We start from the raw sequence: 23,799 nt of genomic DNA on the forward strand, positions 1-23,799 counted from the left end.
TAAATGCAATGAAACAAGGACTAGAGGTTTATTTACATTTTTATTTCAGTGAGTTTGTACCATGAAGCATACATAGAATCAATACATGATAAGGTTTTCAGGGAATTGATAATCCTATTTCATCAAACAAATGTCATTATTTCTGCTTTTTATGATTTCTACGGCAACTTCTGCCCCAGCAAAAAGGAAAATGATGGGTAGATAAAGGTGCAGAGCTGACTTCTTGAAGTTTTAAAAATTCGAAGATTCCAATGGAAAAAAGAGAAAGTCACTAGCTTTAGAAATAAATAATTTGCCCTTAGCATGATCTAAAAATGCCCCAAAGGTCTGAATATAGGTTCCTCAAAGAAGCGAATGTTGTTCTGTAACTGGAGCCATAAATTCGTATTTTTACGAATTTTTCGTTGTACTAGCAAGAACTGAAAGTTATTGAAGTTCTGTATTTAAAGCACCAAAGAAAAAGGACCTGAGAACAGAAGTGGATTCCAATAATAATTAATAATTATTATATCTACTATGAGACCACCTTCAAAATCCTCTTAAAGCCCCAAAATGGGATGCACTAAAACAATTATGGGTAAAAAAATATTGAAACAATGATATACAATCATAACTAACATTGATATACTGTTGAGAGATATACTGTTGAGAGATGATCTATATTCTTTTAGAAACAACAATCCACCAGCTTGTCTCTATCTCAATAAAAAAAAAAAAAAGTGAAAGTAAAATGATCTTCCAGAAAAGAAAAGAAAAAACCACATGGAAAGCCACAGACAAAACACCCAAGACGGGATTCAAATACAGAGTGTGAGACCTGCCTACCCAAAACCAAATCTGAAACAATTCTACAAACAACTTTTGGTTGTTAATCTGCAATATCTGAAACACTGGCAAATTGTTTGAAAGGCCAGGACGAGAGAGAAAACAGTAATAAATCTACCACAAGAGATTTACCTTTTTTAACCCATTGAAGAAAAAAAAGAAAAAAAAAGAAGCAAAACAAAATAGTAATGCACAACAAAAATTATCTTTAAAAAAAATAAATAAAACAAAAGTTCAATTGAAGTATCATTTCTTTCATTTATGTGAGGAAAATAAAGCATTAACCGCAATTTGTAAACAATAACAATAACTTCAATAATTACAATAATAATAGTAATAATAACAATAATAATAATAATAAAAACAAGTAATACTAACAAAATCAAGATAAAATGCAGAATGAAGAGGCAATGCCACAAAATTACATTTGGAAGAAAATGGGACAGAAGAAATGTCATTGATATAAATATTTATCGACCAGATCCAGACACAGACAAATGAACATGCGGAGAGATGGTACCAAATAAGGTAGCATTAAATGTAACTTGGTAAATGTCAGTCACATGTTGTCCTCAGTTTAGTTACATCATGAATTTAAATTCTAAAAAAAAAAAAAAAAACAAAGTTAAATGATCTAAAAATTTCCATTAATCTCCTCCATCCTCAAGAGAATGTCAACTTTTAATAATTCGTTTCTGGTTCTGTTAAAATCCAAACATTATATTTTCTGTCAGCTTATTCTCCAAAGAACTTGAGCGATCTGTCCATACTAACGGATGCGAGGAAAGTTGAGTTGTTGCCGAAACGGACACCAGTGGCAGCTGCTGTGTGATCGTTGAATGTCACCAACTCACTCCATTGTTTACAGAGGTACACCCTAAGTGATTAAAAAAAGAAAGATTAGAAAACAACTCTGCTTCTTCCACCCTTGAATATAATACAAAATTGCAGTAAGAAAACAATCTAAAAAAAGAATAGAAATACAAACCGTAAAAACTTGCCCAAAACCCTTTGTTATCATGCACTGTCTTACAAAGGAACATAAACCCTCGAATAATAATAAAAAAATTCAAGTTTTATTTTTTTTTTTTAATAAAACACTTTTTGCTCTGAAAAGAGAGAAAAAATTTTAATGTTTGCTTTTAATTAGCACAAAGGGTCCATTTTTTTGTAAGGACAATTTTTTTTAATGGGTTCTTTTTTATATTTACTGACTTGCTTTGACGAAAATTGATTTTAGTCAGACGTTGCATGGAACAAATTTGTTAAAAAGATCTGATTCAATGACAAATGTGTAAATCAAAAAAAAATAATAAAATTACTTCTAATTATTAAAAAGTTTACTTGAACAAATAACAGGGGAAATTCTGAAGGAAGAGTTAGTTTAGCCATCGCAGATTAAGAATTCATTTGAGTAAATGTACAATAAAACATCAGAAGCATACACAATGATCGTGACTGAGTCGAAAGTTGTCATCAAACATTTTGGTCCCTGGCACAAGAAGCCCGTTTACAAGTTGGCCAGTAACACATTTTAAATATGTGGTCTAGTGGTATGACACTCGCTTTCGGATCGGAAGGCGCATAGTTGAGTCCTTGGAAAAGGCTCATTACTCACATTCTCTCACCGTACTCAGGTGTAAAATGGGTACCTGGCCGTTAACAGCGTTGTCTTTGTCCGAAAAATTGTAATATCGCCTAACAGGCCTTATGTCCCGTCCTCCATGTTAAATGTTGCTGTTGACCAGGGACTTGACCAGGGACCCCTTGTAAAGCGCTTTGAGCACGTTTAGTGGATATTGCGCTGTATAAAAAAGCTCCAAAAAATATAAGTATAAGGTAGGTATAGGGAAAACTAAAAGGTGACAAACCTGACATCCGAGCCAGCAACAGCCAAATAGGTACCACTTTGGTCAAACGTCAGACCCTTGACCTCATAACTATCATCAAGTTGAAGAGTCTTGAAGTTCTTAAGCTTTCTCAAATCCCACAGTTTGACAACAGAATCTTCTGCAGATGTGGCTAAATAGTATCCTGGAAAAGGAAAGATATATTTAGATTATGGTCCATTCCGACAGATGCCAGGTAAGTTGATGTGTTGCTAAATTTTATACCATTGGCAGCGCCAAACAATCCTAAACAAAAGGGTGAGATATTCCAAAAAAATTTTTATAATTTCAAAATGACTTTCCTCTAAAACTAGGGATCCTAACTAATATAAGTGAAAAAGATTTTTTTTTTAAATTTGGCTGAGAATGTGGTGGGACATCTTAGCTATATAACTTCATTCTATATTTTCTATGTTTTACCTATTTTCTTCTCTTTTATCTTTGTAAGATGTAAGGGAATTTTCTTGCAAGTTTGAGGCTTAAAACAGCTGATGGCACAGGTCTGGCACAAGCAACACATAGTACGTCTTATTCTTTTTTTTTTTTTAATATTATATTTTTATTAAACTTGATAAACAATGTCTGTTATACTTCAATGCTACACACTAAAAAAAATGCATTACTGAAAACTCTTTCAACTGCTTGTATGGACATGAGATTTATATCAAAATGTAACATAAGGATTTGCATGCCCAATTGAACACTTTAAAGTTCTTAAAAGTTAAAAAGATACATGGAATCAGACCTGCCTACTTGAATATTTAAAAATACTTAGTTTTTAGGAGATAAAAATTGAAGTCGTTATAGTTAACTATAAAAATCAACAATTTACACCCATAAGGATTAAATGACACTCCAAAATCCATAAAATTATGTAAGTATGGTATCTATTTTCAATTTCAAGAAGTTTTAACGACTCAAAGATACTCATGACGTTCTGGAATCGGAGCCAAAATTTCATAATTCTATGAATTGTTCGTAATAGAAGGCGGGTTTGCATGGATAATCTACCCCTTTTTGCTATATCTATATATCATATAATATATAATGCTCTATACAAATAATATCATATATTTTTATTTATTAATATTAATTATTTTATAGACAGACGTTTATTTTTAAATCATTTACTATATTGCTTTATAAAATTATGTAAAATACATTTTGTAATGTTAATCTATTCATTCTTGTAATTCTTGTTTGTATTACAAAACAAACGAACAATACATTTTTCCTGATATTCAAAGTTGTGTAAAACTGTCTGTAAATGATACAATACAAGCTATATGAGATTCTGTAATTATAAATTATTGTATAAGGCATTTAAAGGATAATTCCTATTTTCAGCCTTTAATAAGATAAGATAAGAATACATTACTTATTCATGATATGTTATATAATGAAATTAATTGTAAAATCAAATTAAGACAAAATACATAATTTACCATTTTCAGAGAAAGCAATTGAAGTGATGGGACCCTGATGGCCCTGGAAGTTGGCCACGTTGGTCCTTTCCTTCAAGTCCCAAATCTTGATGCTGGAGTCATCAGTCCCAGTTCCAAAAATGAGACCATCAGGATGGAACTGAGCACATGTTAGGGCCGGCACTAGATTCACCATAATGAATAAAATAGCAATACAAGCAATATGTCAATTAATTCAATAGTCCTTTTCAACAGAGCTGCCAACCCCATCTGATGAGAATGTGTACAATGGGACTCCAAAATGGGGGAGATTTCATAAAAATGGCTATAATCCCGAAATCGACGGAAAGTAACTATTGTGAAAGTAAGAGGAAGGTATATGTACTTACATAAAGTCACACCGCACAAGCTCAATTTCCCAAGACTATAATCCAATCCTTTCAGAATTCTACCTCCCAGCATGAAGATCATAATTGGTAAAAAAATATATGAATATCCACTTGATCACCAAAGTTTCTCAATAGGCTTGTAATAATATGAATTACAACTAAAGAAAACTGAAGTGACTCTGTACACTGAAAATGGGTACAATCTTGGGGGAAATGCGTACAAGCGTACAATCGCTGAAAATGCGTACAATTACGCAATTTTTGCAGTAGGTTGGCAGCTCTGTTTTCAGTCATGAGGAACCAAAAATAAATTAAGAGGTGATCTCTCCACATCAACTAGAGGGTGGCAACATAAATTTCAAATTGTGATGCAGCCAACAAAAAGATGACAAAATATTTTATTGAACTGTTGATATAATATATTGGCATTTTTAAGACCCTTTGTTTGCTGAATAAATTTCATCAATTTTAATAAGGGGTTACAGCTACCCTTTTCCCCATTATATTTTACCAGGTTTCAAACAGGAAGAGCAAATGTATACTTCTTGAAAAGACTTTTAGAACATCACATCATAATTTGTAACTTTAGTTTCACAACATCAAAGTCTAGTCTGATGCTTAAAATTCTTTTATAGAAGAAATAAATTCATACACATCATTGTCTTCGCCATCCATTGAAACAATTTCAATCTGAATGAAAAGACGGAGATGAAAGACAACTTACTCATTTGCGAGGACTTTTCCTTCACACTACTAAGAACTCGCCCTGTGCGAATATCTGAGAAAGCCCAGTGCTGAAAAAGATAAAATGAATTTTGTCAAAATGTGTGGTTTCATGAGATATTCATTCCTATTTAAAAAGTTGTTAATATAATTTCAACTAAGAAATATATTAAATATATATACACTTTAAACATGCTAAGTTAACAATGTTTAAATTTTGTACATCAACAAGCAAATAACAAGTCCATAACAAGTGGACCAAATTTTCGAAAATAGGGAACCAAACCCCTTTTGATTTTCCTCAAACTTGGTTCAATTGAAGATACTTATGATTATGATACATGAAGAAGACCAAATTTTCAGTTCAGAATATGGACATTTGAATTTTTTACAATTTTGTCTCAAAACGTGTCAAAATCAAATTCATGGGTCATTTTTTTACTAATCAAGCTAAATCTCTCAAATTTGGTAATCCTACACAACTTTTACCATAGATTATAATTATTTGAATGAAAATGATTATTTTTTTCAACTTTTGGAGTTATCTGCCCTTAAACATGGCTCAGCGTCCTGTTTGCCCAAAAAAAAAAAGAACAAAAAAAATAAATTTCAATATTTTCATGACTTTAATAGTTCATTTTTGGTCATTGATGATGTGTATCTCAATAAATAACATATGGCCAACATAATAAAGTAAAATTATGGGTCTGGTACAATAATTTTTCGAACAGTAACTAATAGTGTAATTGCAACGCTCACAAATTTTCACCAACTTCAAGGCTCAAGGTGGTCAAAGATGTCGACTGGGAGTTTTTTCAAAGTTTGATATATTGTGCAGATACACGATTTCTATAAGCACATGGACGCTTTCCTTGTATTTTGAGGTGCTTCATGGTAAAAATCACCCGCAAAGAAGCTAAGTATCTCAATTCTTAATTCAAAAAGGGACATAACTCAATAATTTATTTTGACCCCCATTATCGACTCGCATTACACTACACAGCTAACAAACAAAGCTTAAAATATTTGGCTTCTGAGAAACTGTTAAAAGCTTATAAATTCAATGCTTTCAATTTATTTATTTTTGAAAAAAAAGTATGAAATAAAACATGAACAGTTCAATAAATGTGAACTATACACTCATTCAGATATATCATGGCGGCATAGATGAAAAAAAAATATTCAGCTCCTTTAGATTTATCATTTTGTGTGATATAATGTTTTCCTGTTCAAAGTAACTTGTGAAAAAAGTGAGAAAGTTAAAGCAAGAGAAAGAACTTTTTGCCGAACCCGATACAAAAAGAGGTAAAAGAATTACAGATAAGATTAAAGAAAAAGTAATTGAATTTGATAACAATGATGAATAATCGCGACTGTGTCGATGAAAGAATGACTGTGTTTCAGTCACAATTAATGGGGAAAAAAACTAAAGAGCAAAAGCGTTTGATACCTGTTAATATGAATGAACTGTAAGCAGACTTTTTTTTTAAGTACCCTCAATATTATATTGGTTTATCAAAATTCTGTGAACTTAGGCCCAAGTGGTGCATTACTGTAGGACCAAAATGTATGCATTCAGTTTGTGTTTGTGAAATATATCAAAATTCAAAACTAATCATATAAGCTTTTCCTGGGGATTGGTAAATTTCACTAATCTGAATAATTAAGTAAAATACCGAGTTCTTCATGTATCAAAAGTATCTTCAATTGAGCCAAGTTTGAGGACAATCAAAAGGAGTGTGGTTCCTACCCTTGGTACACTTGACATGGAAAGGCCCTATTGGCACCCGCTGATCTTTAAAATAAAAGAAAATATCTATAAAAAAAAATAATAATAAGATGACAGCTGGGATTATAAACACATTCTTCAAGGATTTTTTTTGTGTTACGGAAAGATACCTCCTCATCTCCCCCCCACTCCCGCAAGGAATTACCAAAATTAATTATTTAAATTACACTAATATGATAACCAAATTAATAAATTAAATTAAAATGTAACAGCAACAACATTAGTTGGCCTTATTCTCACCATGCCAGCTGAGCAGCTTAGTAAATAGTCTCCAGTAGCGTGCAAACTAATGCCAGTGACTGCAGACTCATGAGCTCGGATGATTTGTCCACATGTTGCTGTAGTGATGCCCCAGACACGAATGGAGCTGTCTGGAGAGGCTGATATAACTAATTCCTGTGAAATTAAATTGGTCAAAGTTATCAGGTGTGTGATAAAAGTGAATATAAAAAAAAAAAAAAAAGAAAAAGTAAAGACAAAGAAAATTGAGAATATCAAAAACACCTTCGAACATAGGTTAGAAATCAGCAATAATACTTTTGCTATACACAATATTGACAACAATTGTAATTTATACTGTGTAGAGCACTTTATCACATTAATGAGGATATCATGTGTCAAATCAATGCACAGTCTGCATATTTCACCACCCCCCCCCCCCTTTCTCTAGTCACCCATCCACTCCATTGTCATCCTAGACTAAAGGCAATTATCACTATCATTTTTTTTTCATGCTTCTGAAACTAAATGTGAACTCCAGGGCTCATTGACCTCATGGATTTCTTTAAAAGAAGAAAAATTTGTTAAAAAGGAAGAAGATGACCCACCTCTTCAGGGTGATAAATGACACTGGTGACCTTCTTTGTATGACCTTTAAGGATAGCCATGACTTGCTCTGTATCCTTGTTGAAGACGACAGCATTTTTGTCATTGCCTCCTGTCACCATCTTGGAAGTGTCCTTCAAGCACAAATCAACACACAAGATGCCCGGCACACTAGCACTGTGCAATCCCTGGTGTAGATGTGAGAAGCAAAAATACATGTTATTCAGGACTAGCAGGGCAAAGCTGTCAATTTTATCGACTAGATATAAACGCTGTAATTATAGGAAACATTTATTCTCTTACTTAACATCAAATCTTATTGTTTTCATTCGACTAAACGAGTTTCATTAAAGCCTTGTCAGATTATTTTCACTGCAGTCTTGGTAAAACATTCAACTTTGTAGGAATAACAAATTAAATGATGAGAGGAATTTTGTGGCTTCATGCAAAAACCTGATGAGCCACATTTTCTTGAGAGATTAGTCATTATATAAATCAGGGGTCAACAAAGTTTTTTTACTGATTTTTTTCTTCTCCTTCAAATTTGAATGAAAAGTGTTAAAAAAACTTACATTTTTTATCTGAGCTAAACCGACATTCAATTATTATTCTTCTGTGCAAATATATATATATGTTTGATTCGGGTTACCTGGTTTTATGCATGGTGCCACAATCATTATGATTTTAATCTTGATCAGTAATATATCTGTCATAAATATCACTTTATGACTCAGATAGTCTTGTGTAAACATCACTAAATCATCAAAGGATAAAATCATGGGAATCCCCATATGACAAATATGTTATGTACTCACAGTGTGTGACGCCAACTGTCTGTAGTTTCTGATATCTTCACTAGATGCCAAACCTTCAGGCACTGTTTTGCCACGCTATTAGAAAAAAAAAAAGATATTAAATTCAAGGCATGTCCATTAAATAATGCATGACATTTACATCCTTAGCATTAAAACAATATCATATGTATAAACTAGGAGTGGACACCCACCCAACCTACTTTTTCACATTTAACAAATGAAAATGACGATGTTGTGGTGGTGGCAGTAATGACAATGGATGCTGGTGGTTGTAGTAGAGATGATGATAATGACGATGAAAATGGCAGCAGTAATGGTAGTGAAGATGGTATTGTTATGGTAGTGATGCCACTATGGGGGTGGTGGTTTCTTTCCTTGGATCCATCCTTATGATGTCATCAAACGTTAACGGAAAATACCCGAAACTCAGATGTTTTCAAAGTTTCAGACAGGACCTTAGTTTCGGTTGGAACCCAAGTTATGCCATCTCTGCTTACATCTTATCTAAAGGCCCAACAGAGTAATTGAAAATCGAAAGATACAATTATTGTCTCTGTGCAACATAAAATATTTGAAAAATAGAACATTTGATTAAAAAAGAAACAACACCACTTAATAAAAGTAAGTGTTCCTTCAAAGCCAGAGTTTATCCCTCGGTTTTCTAGCTGTAAACTGACAACAGCAATTGTTGGCTATCGTTTGGATAGGGCAATAGTCTACCACGAAGTACTTTCTGACCATCTAAACCAAACCAACTACTCAGCCACTGCCAGGTGGAGGGGGCAGGGGGTCGGAAACAACATGACTTCACATGGAACTAATCTCATCCCTTTTGCATGTGAAGAGAGTGCTTTTATCAACTGAGCAATTGAGACCCCAGAATGAACAGAACACAATACAGTAAAGCTTTGATTAAAAGCTGAAATTTTTACTCGTGTTTAGTCTCCACCAAAAATTGAAAAATGTGCTGATTTATGGTCTAGGAGTATGACACTTTCCTTCAGAACAGTAGGTTTGAGTCCTGCTCTGGGCAGTGCTAAGTTGAGTCCTTGGAGGAGGCTCATTACTCATAATTCTCTTACTGCAATAAGGTGTAAAATAAGTAACCTGGCTAGTCACAGCGTTGTCTCTGTCAAAAAAGAACTATAATATTGCCTATCAGGCATCATGTCTCGTCTTACATGTTTTGTGGGGTTTTTTTTTTGGCTAGGTAGGGGACTCCTGGCTTTGAGCACATTCAGTGCATCGTGCGCTATACAAACACCCAAAACACACTAGAGCTTTTATATACCGCAATATCCACTAAATGAGCTAAAAGCACTGTACAAAGGGTCCCTGACCAACAGCAACACGTAACATGTAAAACGAGACATTAGGCGATATTACAATTTATATCCAACAGGGACAGCGCTGTTGACGGCCAGGTACTCATTTTACACCTGAGAATGTGAGTAAAGAGGCTTTTCCAAGGACTCAACTATGCGCCAAGCGAGGCCCAAACCACAGGCGTTTATTGCTTTCAGTTTAGTTCGCCAGGTAAATCTAGCCAGTCTAGTGATGATGAGTCATAGCTTTAAACTAAGAGAGGGAGACAATTTTTTCGCCGTTTTAATAGATTTTTTTCTGAATTTCAAACTAATGTAGTATTGCCGTTATTAAGTGTAGCAAAAATATTTTTATACCACCAAACAGTTTATTAACAGAGTTTTCATTGATTATATAATCATAATTATGATGGTGTTAAAAAGCAAGAGGGATAACCCATGAAATTGATACATAAATTTAAGTGAATTAAAATTTTTTAGAGAATATTTTAACATGTTCAACACTTAAGATTTTAAAACAAAAGTAATGGAAATGATGTTGAATATCTGTAGAATGTAGACATATAAATTTTATATCAGTAGATTGAGGCCTTTTTGAGAAATCAGTTCACCTGTACGTAAAAGTAAGAATTTTGAGTAAGGTAAAATTGAAATCCAATCACAGCATTGTCTTAATAGAATTTTTTTAATAAACCAGAAACATAGTCAAATGTGATTCACTTATATTTATGCCAGAATCAACGAATTATAAGAATTCCATTAAAAATTGTTATATAAGGACATTATTTAAAGACAATCAAAACCACTAAGAAAATCTTAAAGAGTTCTTATAAGTTTCATAACCTTATTTTTGAGATATCCATGCCCATTACTTTTTTTCATGTACTTGACTTGCACCTCTTTTAATTTGTGTGCCATATAGACTGCATATAGCACATCACTGGTGAAAGATTAGGATCATATTCACCTCATAAAGTATTGTTTCTTGTTCAGAATTTTCTCATTGAACCAAAGGTATCAATACCTGCATCGCATTTCTTTAAATTATGTATCAGTGAAACACATTTCTTGCAAATTGAAATATTTAAATATGTCAGAATTTCACATTTATATTTATAGTCAATTGTTGATAACGTCTAGAGTCTTTTAATCCTCTCAGCACGGCTCTATACTCTTTCACAACAAATTCGACATATTTCATTAGTACTGGTGTCATGACCGTCTTCAGTGTGTCTCTCCATAACCTGAACAGAACTTAAATAAGTAAATTTAAGAAATATCTAAAATTTCCGCTTAAATTCAATGAAATCAAATTAAATAAATGTCTCTTATCATCACTATCTAGTTTTATTATTGGGTTTCTAAAATATCATGAAATATTCTCCTCTTTGTTGGTAACAAAAATAATTATTGAGATTCCTTTCCACACCCTCTATTCTTAAATCCCTGAATCTACATAATAAAGTATATATCATATGAAAGATAATTTTATCTACTTTTCTCTGATCCCTCACACTTGATGGTAAAAAGTGTTGGCTTGATATTTTGAATTTTTAAATATTTCTTAAACTTATAATTTAAACATTTATTTCATAAAAAACTCTGATTATTCAAATGAGCAAAACACAAACTTATCATTTAATGATGTAAATAAAAATAATTGCGTCTTGTAGGGGAAAAATTGGCCTTTGTATCCATATATGATTGAAAATTATGAAAAAGATGCTGCGTCCACAACGGGCTGAGAAAATTGAGTATTTTGATGAAATTTCTACTACTCTCTGCCTGAGAGAAATTCAAAGCGTTGAGATTTACCTGCAGACATAATTTATTGCCAATGCACACCGTCTTGACAGCTGTTATCACTGTGGCTGACGGTGGATTGTTTACATTACTCGACGGTAGCCAGTGAGGGAAGAAGTAACTAAAGTGAAAGTTTGGGCCCTATTTAAACGGCTGTGAAACCCAGGACCTTCCTACCCAAAAGCGAGTGTCATACCACTAGACCACATAGCCGCCCAAGTTCGTAATTAACTCTCTTAAGACTAATCCTGTAAATATACAGGACCAGTCTCCGGCTGTGTAGACACATTGTGAAAATTATTTTTGTTTTTTTTTAAGTGCTTGTGCATGTGTGACTCGTCTTCAACGCTAGTTAAACATTTTACTGTTGAATGGCGCAGGGCAGTATCGATACTCGATTACTAGTTTCAATTTTATAGAGCAGAGACGCCAACTTTAAATTTGGCTCACAGGAGTTTCAGCCACCACTCGTAGGAATTTCAATGCCGAAAGAGGAATTTCCGCGCACAAAAAAAAAAAGGAATTCGAATGGTATTTGGCATTGTGTTTACATATTGTATAGTTCTAAATAGATAACTGATTAGAATTATATTATGATACATAAACACATTGCAAATTACAATCCCGCAAAGTTTCCTTATTTCAAATGAAGTAAAGCGTCAAAACCTAATGGTAGAGATTGTAGTACTGATGGTAGTGAGGATGATGTGGTGTTGGTGGTTGTAGTAATAGTGGTAGAGATGATGAAGATGTGATAGTGGTTGATGTTGTAGATGTAGTGGTAGTGATGATGATATGGTGGTGGTGGTATAGTGGTTGTAGTAGTTGTGGTCGTGATGATAATGATGTGGTGGTGGTTGTAGTAGTGGTGGTAGTGATGTTGATGTGGTGGTGATGGTGGTTGTAGTACAAATGGTAGTGATGATGATATGGTGGTGGTGGTATAGTGGTTGTAGTAGTTGTGGTCGTGATGATAATGATGTGGTGGTGGTTGTAGTAGTGGTGGTAGTGATGTTGATGTGGTGGTGATGGTGGTTGTAGTACAAATGGTAGTGATGATGATGTGGTAGTGGTGGTTGTAGTAGTAGTCGTGGTAGTGATGATAATGTGGTGGTGGTGGTTGTAGTAGTAGTGGTAGTGATGATGATGATGATTATGCTGATGCTGTAGTGGTTGTTGTTATAGCAGTAGTAGTAGTAGTGGTAGTAGTAGTAGTAGCAGTAGTAGTAGTAGTAGTAGTAGTAGTAGTAGTAGTATAGTAGTAGTAGTAGTAGTAGTAGTAGTCGTAGTAGTCGTAGTAGTAGTAGTAGTAGTAGTAGTAGTAGTAGTAGTAGTAGTAGTAGTAGTAGTGGTGATGATGATGATGTGGTGGTTGTAGTAGCAGTGGTAGTGATGATGATGATGTGGTGGTTGTGGTAGTAGTAGTGGTGGTAGTCATGATGTGGTGGTGGTGGTTGTAGTAGTATTAGTGGTAGTGATGATGTGGTGGTGGTGGTGGTTGTAGTAGTAGTGGTAGTGATGATGTGGTGGTGGTGGCGGTGGTGGTGGTTGTAGTAGTAGCGGTAATGATGATGTGGTAGTAGTAGTAGAAGTAGTAGTAGTAGTATTAGTAGTAGTAGTAGTAGTAGTAGTATAGTAGTAGTAGTAGTAGTAGTAGTAGTAGTAGTAGTAGCAGTAGTAGTGGTAGTACTAGTAGTAGCAGTAGTAGTAGTAGTAGCAGTGGTGATGATGATGTGGTGGTTGTAGTAGCAGTGGTAGTGATGATGATGATGTGGTGGTGGTGGTTGTGGTAGTAGTGGTAGTGATGATGATGTGGTGGTGGTTGTAGTAGTATTAGTGGTAGTGGTGATGATGTGGTGGTGGTAGTTGTAGTAGTATTAGTGGTAGTGATGATGTGGTGGTGGTGGTTGTAGTAGTATTAGTGGTAGTGATGATGTGGTGGTGGTGGTGGTTGTAGTAGTAGTGGTAGTGATGATGTGGTGGTGGTGGCGGTGGTGGTGGTTGTAGTAGTAGCGGTAATGATGATGTGGTAGTAGTAGTAGAAGTAGTAGTAGTAGTATTAGTAGTAGTAGTAGTAGTAGTAGTATAGTAGTAGTAGTAGTAGTAGTAGTAGTAGTAGTAGTAGTAGTAGTAGCAGTAGTAGTGGTAGTACTAGTAGTAGCAGTAGTAGTAGTAGCAGTGGTGATGATGATGTGGTGGTTGTAGTAGCAGTGGTAGTGATGATGATGATGTGGTGGTGGTGGTTGTGGTAGTAGTGGTAGTGATGATGATGATGATGTGGTGGTGGTTGTAGTAGTATTAGTGGTAGTGGTGATGATGTGGTGGTGGTAGTTGTAGTCGTATTAGTGGTAGTGATGATGTGGTGGTGGTGGTTGTAGTAGTAGTGGTAGTGATGATGTGGTGGTGGTGGTGTTGTAGTAGTAGCGGTAATGATGATGTGGTTGTGGTGGTTGTAGTAGTAGTGGTAGTGATGTGGTGGTGGTGGCTGTAGTAGTAGTGGTAATGATGATGTGGTGGTGGTCGTTGTAGTAGTAGTGATGATGATGTGGTAGTAGTGGTAGTGATGATGTGATACTGGTGGTTGTAGTAGTAGTGGTAGTGATGATGTGATGCTGGTGGTTGTAGTAGTGGTAGTGATGCTGATGTGGAGGTGGTGGTGTAGTAGTAGTGGTAGTGATGATGATGTGGTGGTGGTGGTTGTAATGTTGATGGTGGTACTGTTAGTGATGATGATGATGATGTGGTGGTGGTGGTTGAAGTAGTAGTTATGGTAATGATGATGATGTGGTGGTGGTGGTGGTTGTAGTAGTAGTGGTAGTAATGATGATGTGGTGGTGGTTGCAGTAGTAGTGGTGGTGATGATTGTTTTAATACTAGTGGTAATGATTATGATGTGGTGGTTGAAAGGGGGGGGGGGGGGGGGGAGAATCCTTGGAACAAACTGACCTCACCGGAATTTGACGGAAGTTGCCCGGAGCCCGGAATGTTTTGCTCCAGACCGGAGTTTTTTCCGGTGAAACCGGAGTTTTGGCATCACTGTATAGAGATTTAGAGCTAGTCAGTCAAGATGGACAAATAATCGATATTTCTCTATCTTCTTATCTGAAATGCTTCAAGATATGCCACTCAAACGTGGATTATGCTCAAGAATTATGTTTTATTAGTTACTTTTGACATTTTTGTATTGTTAGGTGTTTTCTCTTAGATTTTATGACTCAAAAACAGTTTTTAGAAGTATAATATCCATTTTATTCCTAACAAGTCATTTTCCCGGAAATTTTGCAGAAAACCAAAAAATACATATTTTCAATAAATCCCATCATTAACACTGTAACAGATAGAGTGATGCAATTTATGTTATATATAATAGAAAATTTCAAAATAACTACTTATCATATCTCATTAAGATACAACAATAACTTTCTGATTAACTTGGTTTTTTAAAAACTCTAAAAAAAAATGTTCTTCAATGTTTGTATTGATAAGAAAACCTCAGTCTCAAGAGAGATAAAAATGCTTGCTTGATACTATTCATAAAATCAACAGTTGCTTTACCTTTTTCCTCTCTGCTGTAAGAAGTGTAGCTTTGTCTTGGAGCTAAAAATAATAAAATAAAAAACGGTTCAAAAATGGTCAAAACTATGTTAATCTTTCAAAGGATAACAGTATTAACATACATGTCTTCATCTATACAGTCTTAGACAATTGTTTGTCCTAAAATGCAAATGAATGTATCATTAAGAAATTTACAGGAAAAGAGAAATATTATCTCAGATGTACTGAACATTACAATTTAGTTCAAATCATCAAAAATGGTTAAACTTTAATCGGCCAGCTATTAAAAATTTAATGATAAATTTTGTTTACCTTGGCAATGACTTCTTCACTCATGACAGCATCTTCGGCAGGTTGAGAGGCTGCCTCTGGTCCAGCATCAGCAGCAATAGCCTGTTGAGATTATGTCAGACAATATTTATAAATTGTGAAAATCAAAACAAATCAAAGAAAGAAAAATTCGAGCCATCTGAATTAGCCCGCTCAAAGTACTACTTATTACTTACACTATTTGACTCTGATGCTGTTGCTGATGATTATGATAACGATTAGTATATACAATTGTTCCTTATTTACAATTCGGAAATTGGAGTGACATTTGAGATAAAAAATCAAAGTACAAATTGGAAACTAGGAGCCTGACATATATTCCCCCACACTCCTTCCTTAGATAGGTCCCCAGAGAAATTGAAATGGTTGGGGGATAAAAAAAAAAATCAAATGGAATCACATGTCTGTCAAACACCCACTGAAGTACAAGACCATGATGTATTACTTTATGTTGTATCGTGACATCAAATCAAACCAAGTGCTTGATACTTTAGATTCCACACCCAGAAATGCCTGGATTTAAACCCATTCCCGATTACATGTGTAGTAAGTGCCTTACTCTAGGATACCCTTGAACTTATTTGGCAGGATAACTGATAACAATTTTCAATTAGATATTACTATTCAATTTGCAATGTTCATGATATTGTCACAGAGAAAAGGCAATAAAACTAAAAAAATGGACAACAGCTAATCCCAATTAGCCGCATAGTTTGTCCCAATAAAGGGGGCAAATCATTTTGACAACTCTTGCCAGAAACTTCATTCAATTTGCCAGGTTTCCCAATTAGAGAGGTAAACATTATTGAGACCAAATAAGTAAATGTCATCTAAAATCTTAATAACAAGAGAAAAAGATTTTAATTCCTGGGCACTAATCCATGCACAAATGGTAAATTCAAATTGATAATCTGAAGTTGATTTAGATCATCAACACTTACAGGAGCAGGGGCTGGAGCAGTGTATCCAGGGGTAGGAGCAGCCATTCCAGCTTGAGGTTTAAGGGTGGCCAAAGCTGGTGAAAACAAATGAAGACATTACAACAACATATATGGAAGGTAATATTTATTCTTAGTCTAAAGGAAGTGCAAACATGCTTCTTACAATCGCATATCTCTATATATTACTTTCTAAGATAATATGACGATGAGATAATAATTTATGAACCTAAAAAGATAAATTTGTACTAACTTAGGCTTACTTTGATTAAAATTAGTTAAAAATTAATATTTGGAAATATTCGAAGTAAGACTAAGCATTATGGAAATCATGTGTTGCCATCTCAATGTTGATACTTTACCAATTTGAGTTTCAAATCACACACAAAAGATTACAGAGTAAGTCATACACACATAAACATGCATACCTGTGGAAGAAATATATACTGTGGAACCTCAGTATAATAAAAAAATAAAATCCGTTATAACCGATCCTGCCCAATAACCCAAATCACTCTCTCTCTCACTCCCACACACACTTTCAAACTGACCACAGTTGTTGTGTATGCGTATTTTGTGACACAAGAGCCATGTTGTACAGAAACGGGTGCAGTACACACAAACACAAAGACACATACACACAAACTAGGCCTAGCCTAGCTCTCTGCTACTTTTAGCTGTAGGCTTACCTGGGCATAATGTGGGCTAATGCATTGTTTTTTGAGATATTGAGTGGGTTTCCATGGCCCTGTTATAACAGAATAGGCTCTTAAAAGTCCCTGCTAGAGCCGATAAATTTAACCAAAGGCAAAGAGGAAGAAAAAACTGTGATTAAAAAAAACCCTTATTATAAACGGGTCCCTGGTATATCTAGACGGGTTATACATAGGTTCCACTGTATACAAATTCAGAGCATTCTCTTACCCTCTCTGGCAGCTGTGACTTCCTTAATAAGACGGGCGATGACACGACAAGCTGCATCATGCTGATATAGGGCATGGGACAATTCTGGAATAAGGAGTGAAAGCTAACAATGAACAATTTCTCAAGTAAAGGGTGTTCAAAACCTCACTTAGGACATTCTTCTCCTGACAACTTTGAAAGTTTCATATAAAAAGTAACTGGTGATAGAAATCCCAACATTAGATTGAATTTTTCAAGGTTTCTGGTGAAAAAAAAAGTAATTTGATTTAATTTTCTTTTTTCTTCGTTTAACGCAGACCTGTCAGAAGTAACAAACAAAAAATCTGAATAATTTGGTGGAAAATCCAAATTTCAAGAAGAAAAAAAATCTGTACCAACATAAATTGCAGAATTTCTATGACTATTTCTATGAATTGTCACTTTTAAATGCTTTAGAATTGTAATGATATCCAAATTTGTCACATATTTCATGCCATCTGAATTAAGTCGATCTTGAATGTCTTGCCTATTTATATTCAAACCAACACAGCTGGGTTATATTAGATTTGACTGATGAAAGTTACCTGATTATTTTGCTTAGTTTTAAAGATGAAAAGAAATATATACGTTGAAACTTTTATAAATAATTGTAAGCAATTCATGTCTGAACTTTTTATAATTAGAAAGAAGAAAAAACAATTAAAATAAATAAACACAGGGGTATATGAAAAACATACCTTGTCTTGCTGTTTGTAATTGTTGTCTTAATGTAAAACTGTGCAGCATTACCGCATCCTACAAATTGTGGGGAAAAAAAAAAGAAAAGAAAAAAGTCATAGCTGCTCCACCAAAAAAAAAAGGACAATTCAATGCGATTCATGCTTTCTTCCCATGAGAGTTCATATCTAGTTGAAAACATGAGTGAAAGTTGATGGGGATCAATTTGCCTGAAAGACAGACAGGTGAAGCCAGTTTTCCTGAAAGATAAGCTAATCTATTTTTTTGCGATCTGTGACTCGTCGTTTGAGTGCTACCTTCCCAGAGTGAAAACTGTATTTAATTTTACGATCAAATTGCTAGCAGGCGATTATCATCATAAATTTTTTTAATGGAATTTCCGGCATATGCCAGCGAACTTTTCACCCATGGTTAAAAATAAGTGGAATTTAATCATTAACCAAGATTTAAATACAAAATAATTATAGTGGTCACCAGTAACCACCTATTAACCCGCTTTGAAACTGACTTCCCATAATAATCAACTACTCTAATGTGACAACATTTTTATGATGAGAAACTTCTTATATCCCAATTCTACACATAATAACCTGATATCATTAATCGAGATGATAACAGAACAACATAATCTCCATTAAACCGTCCTACGACAGAGATTTAAAATTATAATCTTATAAGTAAGAATCAACAGGTAGTCGCGGTTATATATTGCTTTCAAAGAGTGCATATCTGATTCATGTGAAATACACAGGATACAATTAGTCATTAATAACCCAATAGAGGCGGGTTACGGCAATCAAGTTAAAAAGGAATAAATAAGATGTTTTCTATTAATTCAAATCTCTTACCCATTCATCCTGCAATGATTTGAGAATAGCAGGGATGCTGGTGGCAGATGGAGGTCTTGGTTTTACAACATTGGTATCTGAAATATATTATCAAAACCTTATACCTATATATATAACAATGGATAGTAAATTTTATGAATCGTTAAAGTTGCTTACTTCATGACTATCTCCTCAGCACCTTTTCCTTCCATTTATTCAATATTCAGAGACGCCAACATTAAATTTGGCTCACAGGAATTTCAGACAGGTTACGAAAATGACCCTTTGGCAAAATGAAATAATTTAAAATATTGAGGTCCAACTATACTAAAATGACTTACGTTTAATAGCAATGAGAGACTCAAGAGACAAAGATTCGTTGTTAATTGGATCTGTGCCATTTTCTTGGATGTACTTTTCTATCAGTCTCTTCTCAAAAACATGTCCAGAGACAGGGGAGATGACAGGGTGTTCTGGTACTTCGTTACTGACTAGATAAAAAAAACAAAAAAAAAACTGAGAGAATGCATCATGAATCATAAATAAATAAGAACTGCCATTGTTTGGTAAATTGAAAATAACGGCAAGCCAATAATTGTCAATCACCTGGTATCTATGTTATTTCCAGGAATATTAAGGGGAAGCGTGGCTCAGCGGTACGGTCTTTGCTTCATAATCGAAAGGTAACGAGTTTGAATATGTCGATATATTGCGGTGAATATTTTTTATGAATAAAAAATTTGAAAAAGGCGGAATTGTGTTGGTGATAGGTGGAGATGAACCACCATTTAAGCGGAAATCCGCCTTCAGGCAGAAGATTCTCAGCCCTGGTGTACAGAAGACCTGGGACGTGATGATAGGAGACATAAGGAATGGATGTCCACGAACATTTTACAGAAGATCCAAGAGAGAAAACAAAAGAAAGAAGCAATAAATGCAAGTCGAACCAGGGCAGGCAAAGCAAAACACCAAGCGGATTATGCATTTTCTCACAAAGAAGTACGAAAAAGTGTGAAAAGAGACAAAAGAGAATATTATGATCAGATGACAGAAAAAGCAGCCCACAGTGGAAACATGAAGGAACATAACGAAAACTGTCAGGCAAGTACAATCTTCCAGATAGACAGATTAAAATAACAAAGTGACTATTTCTCTGAACACTCTGGGAAATAAACCTTAAACCTATTTCTCCAACAGCCTCCCGTATCTGTTCTCCAGTAGGTTGACTTTGTCAACAATGATGTGCTTCTAAAAAACGCTAGAGACTAGAGAGCTTGACGATTCATGAGAATACCCTGTCCACTCTGTTTGAGCAGTTACTTTCGAGTCCATAACCCATCAAGTTCATTTTCCTGAGCGTTTGGAGAAGGCAGTGTCTACGTACATGGTAACCGGGCACCTAGCCTCAGGATCTACGTGTACACTGTAGCCTGTAGCTTCCGTGCCGTAACAACTGGTTTGCCGGTACAATACAAGTACAAGCAATGCTAGGCACTTTGATAACTCCAGTCCAGTGGCCGCCGATAGGCTCACTGTAAGGTGAAACTCGTTTTTTGGAACTTTATTTTTGACCCTTAACTGTGTTGGTCACCATGGCGTTATTTGTGAACCTATGTGACTAATTTTGGTATCATTATAAAGGGCACAAAACAAGCTTTCTAACGGTGTATTTCATTCTCAATTACTGATTGTATTTCTCAGAAAACTTATGTAATAAAAATTTATACATTTTTGAATTATAAGAACTTTTTAAATTATGGATACATTTTAATTATACTTCATACATCGATAGACAATTAATTGAAGAATATCTCTGCCAAATTTCATCAAAATTGATATACTCGCTCATTTTTATTTTTCCCGCCACCAACCCACTTTTGGGACAAAAACCTCATATTTTTTCCATTTTCGTTTCTCATTAAGTTTTTCCATACTTTCCATACTAATATGATTTATATAAATAAAGCTTATTTTTCTGACCTTTAAAATGATATCTAACACTTGCCATTTATTTTTTAATTGAAACAAAATTACTGAAAACAATAAGTGGGCCATGTTGACTGCAAGACTCAAAATTTCCCGATCGCCGCGAGATGCTGGTTTTGAGGCAGCAGTGAGATCACAGATTCTCTCTGTAAAGTTGACAAAAAATTTCAGTAGAAAAATATAAATAACTCTGGAACCGTAGGTCGTAGAGAAACAAATAAGGTATCAAATTTTATGTTTTTTCAAGTCCCATCCCCCTGACTGAGTCAAATCACAAATCAAGATATTTTGAGTTTGAAAATTTTATCAAAGTGCCTAGCAATGCAATGGATGGATGGACCTCGCTCTGTATGTGTTATTTTAAAAAATCAAACGATACAATTTAATCCATTAAAGGCGAGATTCAAGGTAACCCTGTATAAATGTTACCGTGTACGTAGATCCTGAGGCTAGGTGACTACTAGGTGCCCGGTTAGTAACGAAAATAATGATACTGCAAAATATCTTCATCTTTATAACGAAGTTATTAATGCATCTTTAATTGAACCCCCCTAAAACTTTTAGTAAAAGCGAACGGCAATTTCCAGTCATAACTTTCTTATGGGCGAGTTGGGTTACAATTTGACTCCCACTGCTGCTGCCTAAAGATACCGTGTACGTACACTCGGTTTGGAGAAATAGAGCCGGCCAAAACTAAAAAAGGTAAACACGACACCCTGGTAAAATGAACTCTGCTCGATCAATACTGATTCTTAGCTGATTGTATGAGTAGACCAATGTTTTATATGGATTTGGAATTAAAGAAACTGATAAAAGTGCATACACATAACATGAATAAACAATTAATTTTAAAATTCTAAAAAATAGTAAACTTTTGAATCCACGCACTTGCACAGAACAGCGCCATGTTGAAAACAAACAACAATTGTGCCAAATTGTTGTTAATGTCTAGAACCAAAGTCCCAGAGCTCATATGCTTTGATTTGACAACTCCTTTTTCTGACTTTTCTTTATCTATATCATATGTATTTTCCATATAAGAGACAAGAATATAATAGTAATCAGTTGATGAAGTCTATATTAATTCAAATATACCTTTTGTTTAACAAAACAACATCACTTTAAATCATTTCTATTTTAGCGCTAAATTTTTTTTAAGGTGACCGTTGTACGACCAACCGGGGAAAACGATGAGAAAATGAATAGCTATCGTATCGATATTTTATCAATGATTCGTGTCGTGGATTAACGTTATCTTATTTTGAAAAAGAAAAAGGGAATAACCGGAATCTTATTTGGGGAAAAATATGCTTAACATGAAACTGATGTCATCTCATTGTTGTAATTGAAATCTCAAAAAATGACGCAAGGTATTGTTATCGTTTGTTTCTGATATTTCACTGTCACATCACGGCTTTACCCTGGGTTGACAATTTGGCGTTTTGGCGTTTTTTGGGGTTTCTTTTTGGATTTTTTCCCTCCCCTTTTCCTTTATCGTATTTTTGCAGAGAACAATTGTGTCGGGCATTTTGGCATTGTTTATTATTAAGATTACTTTATTTCCGCCTATTAATTTAAAACTAATATCAGTGGCACTAATTTCAGACTCAAAAGGAAATTTACTCCTTAATAAAGTAGTTACAGAGAGTGAACGTATGGGGTTATATTTAAGAGTAAAAAAGACAGAATGCATAGTTGTATCAAGGAGAGAAAGAAATCCAACATGTAACTTAATAAGCAAAGGAGAAACTATAAAACAAGTTCAGATATTTAAATATCTTGGATGCATAATAACTTCAAATGGCAGATGTAGCAAAGAAATAAAACGAAAGCTAATGATAGTTTTAATAAAATGAGTCTAATTTTCAAAAACCCTAAGATCTCAAAGACAACAAAACATAGGGTTTTGGCGGCCTATGTATGGTTAGTATTATTATATGGCTGTGAAAGCTGGACAATTATAGAAGACATTAGAAAAAAGACTGAGGTACACACAGACTTGGTACTTGAAGAAGAAGATGAATATCACTGGCGTTTCTAGCTCATTACAAAAGGTCGGAAAAATAATTTTTAACAAGAAAAAAAATATTGAAAGAATAACGTTACAAGAAACCTTACTTAGTCGGGAAAAATAAAATTAAAAGCCAACAAATATGGAAATGTGTACTGCATACTTAAAACAATCATTATTATTAAAATAATCATAAACCAACCTTATGTCTATTAATTTGTAGAGCAACATAGTACCTGCTGGATCATTACTGGTAACTTGAAACCGACTGCAGTTCCAGTCCTCCATCGGCTGGCTGGCATTGCACCTCCCAACATTCGAAGAGCAACTGCTTCCAAAGCCCAGAAATATAAACAGGAAATGAACCGAAGGCACCCCCTCCATGACCACAACCTGACGACATATAGACTGAAGTCGAGAAAGAGCTTCAAGACGGAAGAAAGCATCACCCCTGACCATGCAGCTGTATACAGGCTATCCACATGGAGGGAGTGGGACAATTACGCAAATGAAGCCGTTGAAGATCCGAGAGAAGAACTGTCCTACCGAACTGAGCTCCTCCTCCTACTCCTACTCCTCCTCCTCCTCCTACTACTACTACTACTATACTACTACTACTACTACTACTACTACTACTACTACTACTACTACTACTACAACTACTACTACTACTACTACTACTACTACTACTACTATACTACTAC

The 23,799-nt window shown here is 34.7% G+C and overlaps 1 protein-coding gene across 1 annotated transcript; it reads right to left on the reverse strand.

The window, feature by feature from the left end:
• Nucleotides 1-21: 21 nt before the first annotated feature.
• LOC144967124 (pre-mRNA-processing factor 19-like) lies at nucleotides 22-22,030 on the reverse strand. The gene is made up of 15 exons (XM_078903970.1): nucleotides 21,973-22,030; nucleotides 19,440-19,589; nucleotides 19,120-19,196; nucleotides 18,271-18,328; nucleotides 17,555-17,638; nucleotides 16,634-16,707; nucleotides 15,675-15,755; nucleotides 15,363-15,404; nucleotides 8,680-8,754; nucleotides 7,867-8,052; nucleotides 7,280-7,435; nucleotides 5,252-5,321; nucleotides 4,160-4,321; nucleotides 2,697-2,859; nucleotides 22-1,702 (listed from the first exon to the last, which is right to left on the reverse strand). The coding sequence occupies exons 1-15, from the start codon at nucleotides 21,989-21,991 to the stop codon at nucleotides 1,561-1,563; spliced, it is 1,539 nt and encodes a 512-aa protein (XP_078760096.1). The 5' UTR covers nucleotides 21,992-22,030; the 3' UTR covers nucleotides 22-1,560.
• Nucleotides 22,031-23,799: the final 1,769 nt, after the last annotated feature.

The sequence above is a fragment of the Berghia stephanieae genome, chromosome 3 (genome assembly GCF_034508935.2).
Source record: "Berghia stephanieae isolate SIO BIC M18660-M18661 chromosome 3, UCSD_Bste_1.3, whole genome shotgun sequence".
In the NCBI taxonomy this organism is placed as follows: domain Eukaryota; kingdom Metazoa; phylum Mollusca; class Gastropoda; order Nudibranchia; family Aeolidiidae; genus Berghia; species Berghia stephanieae.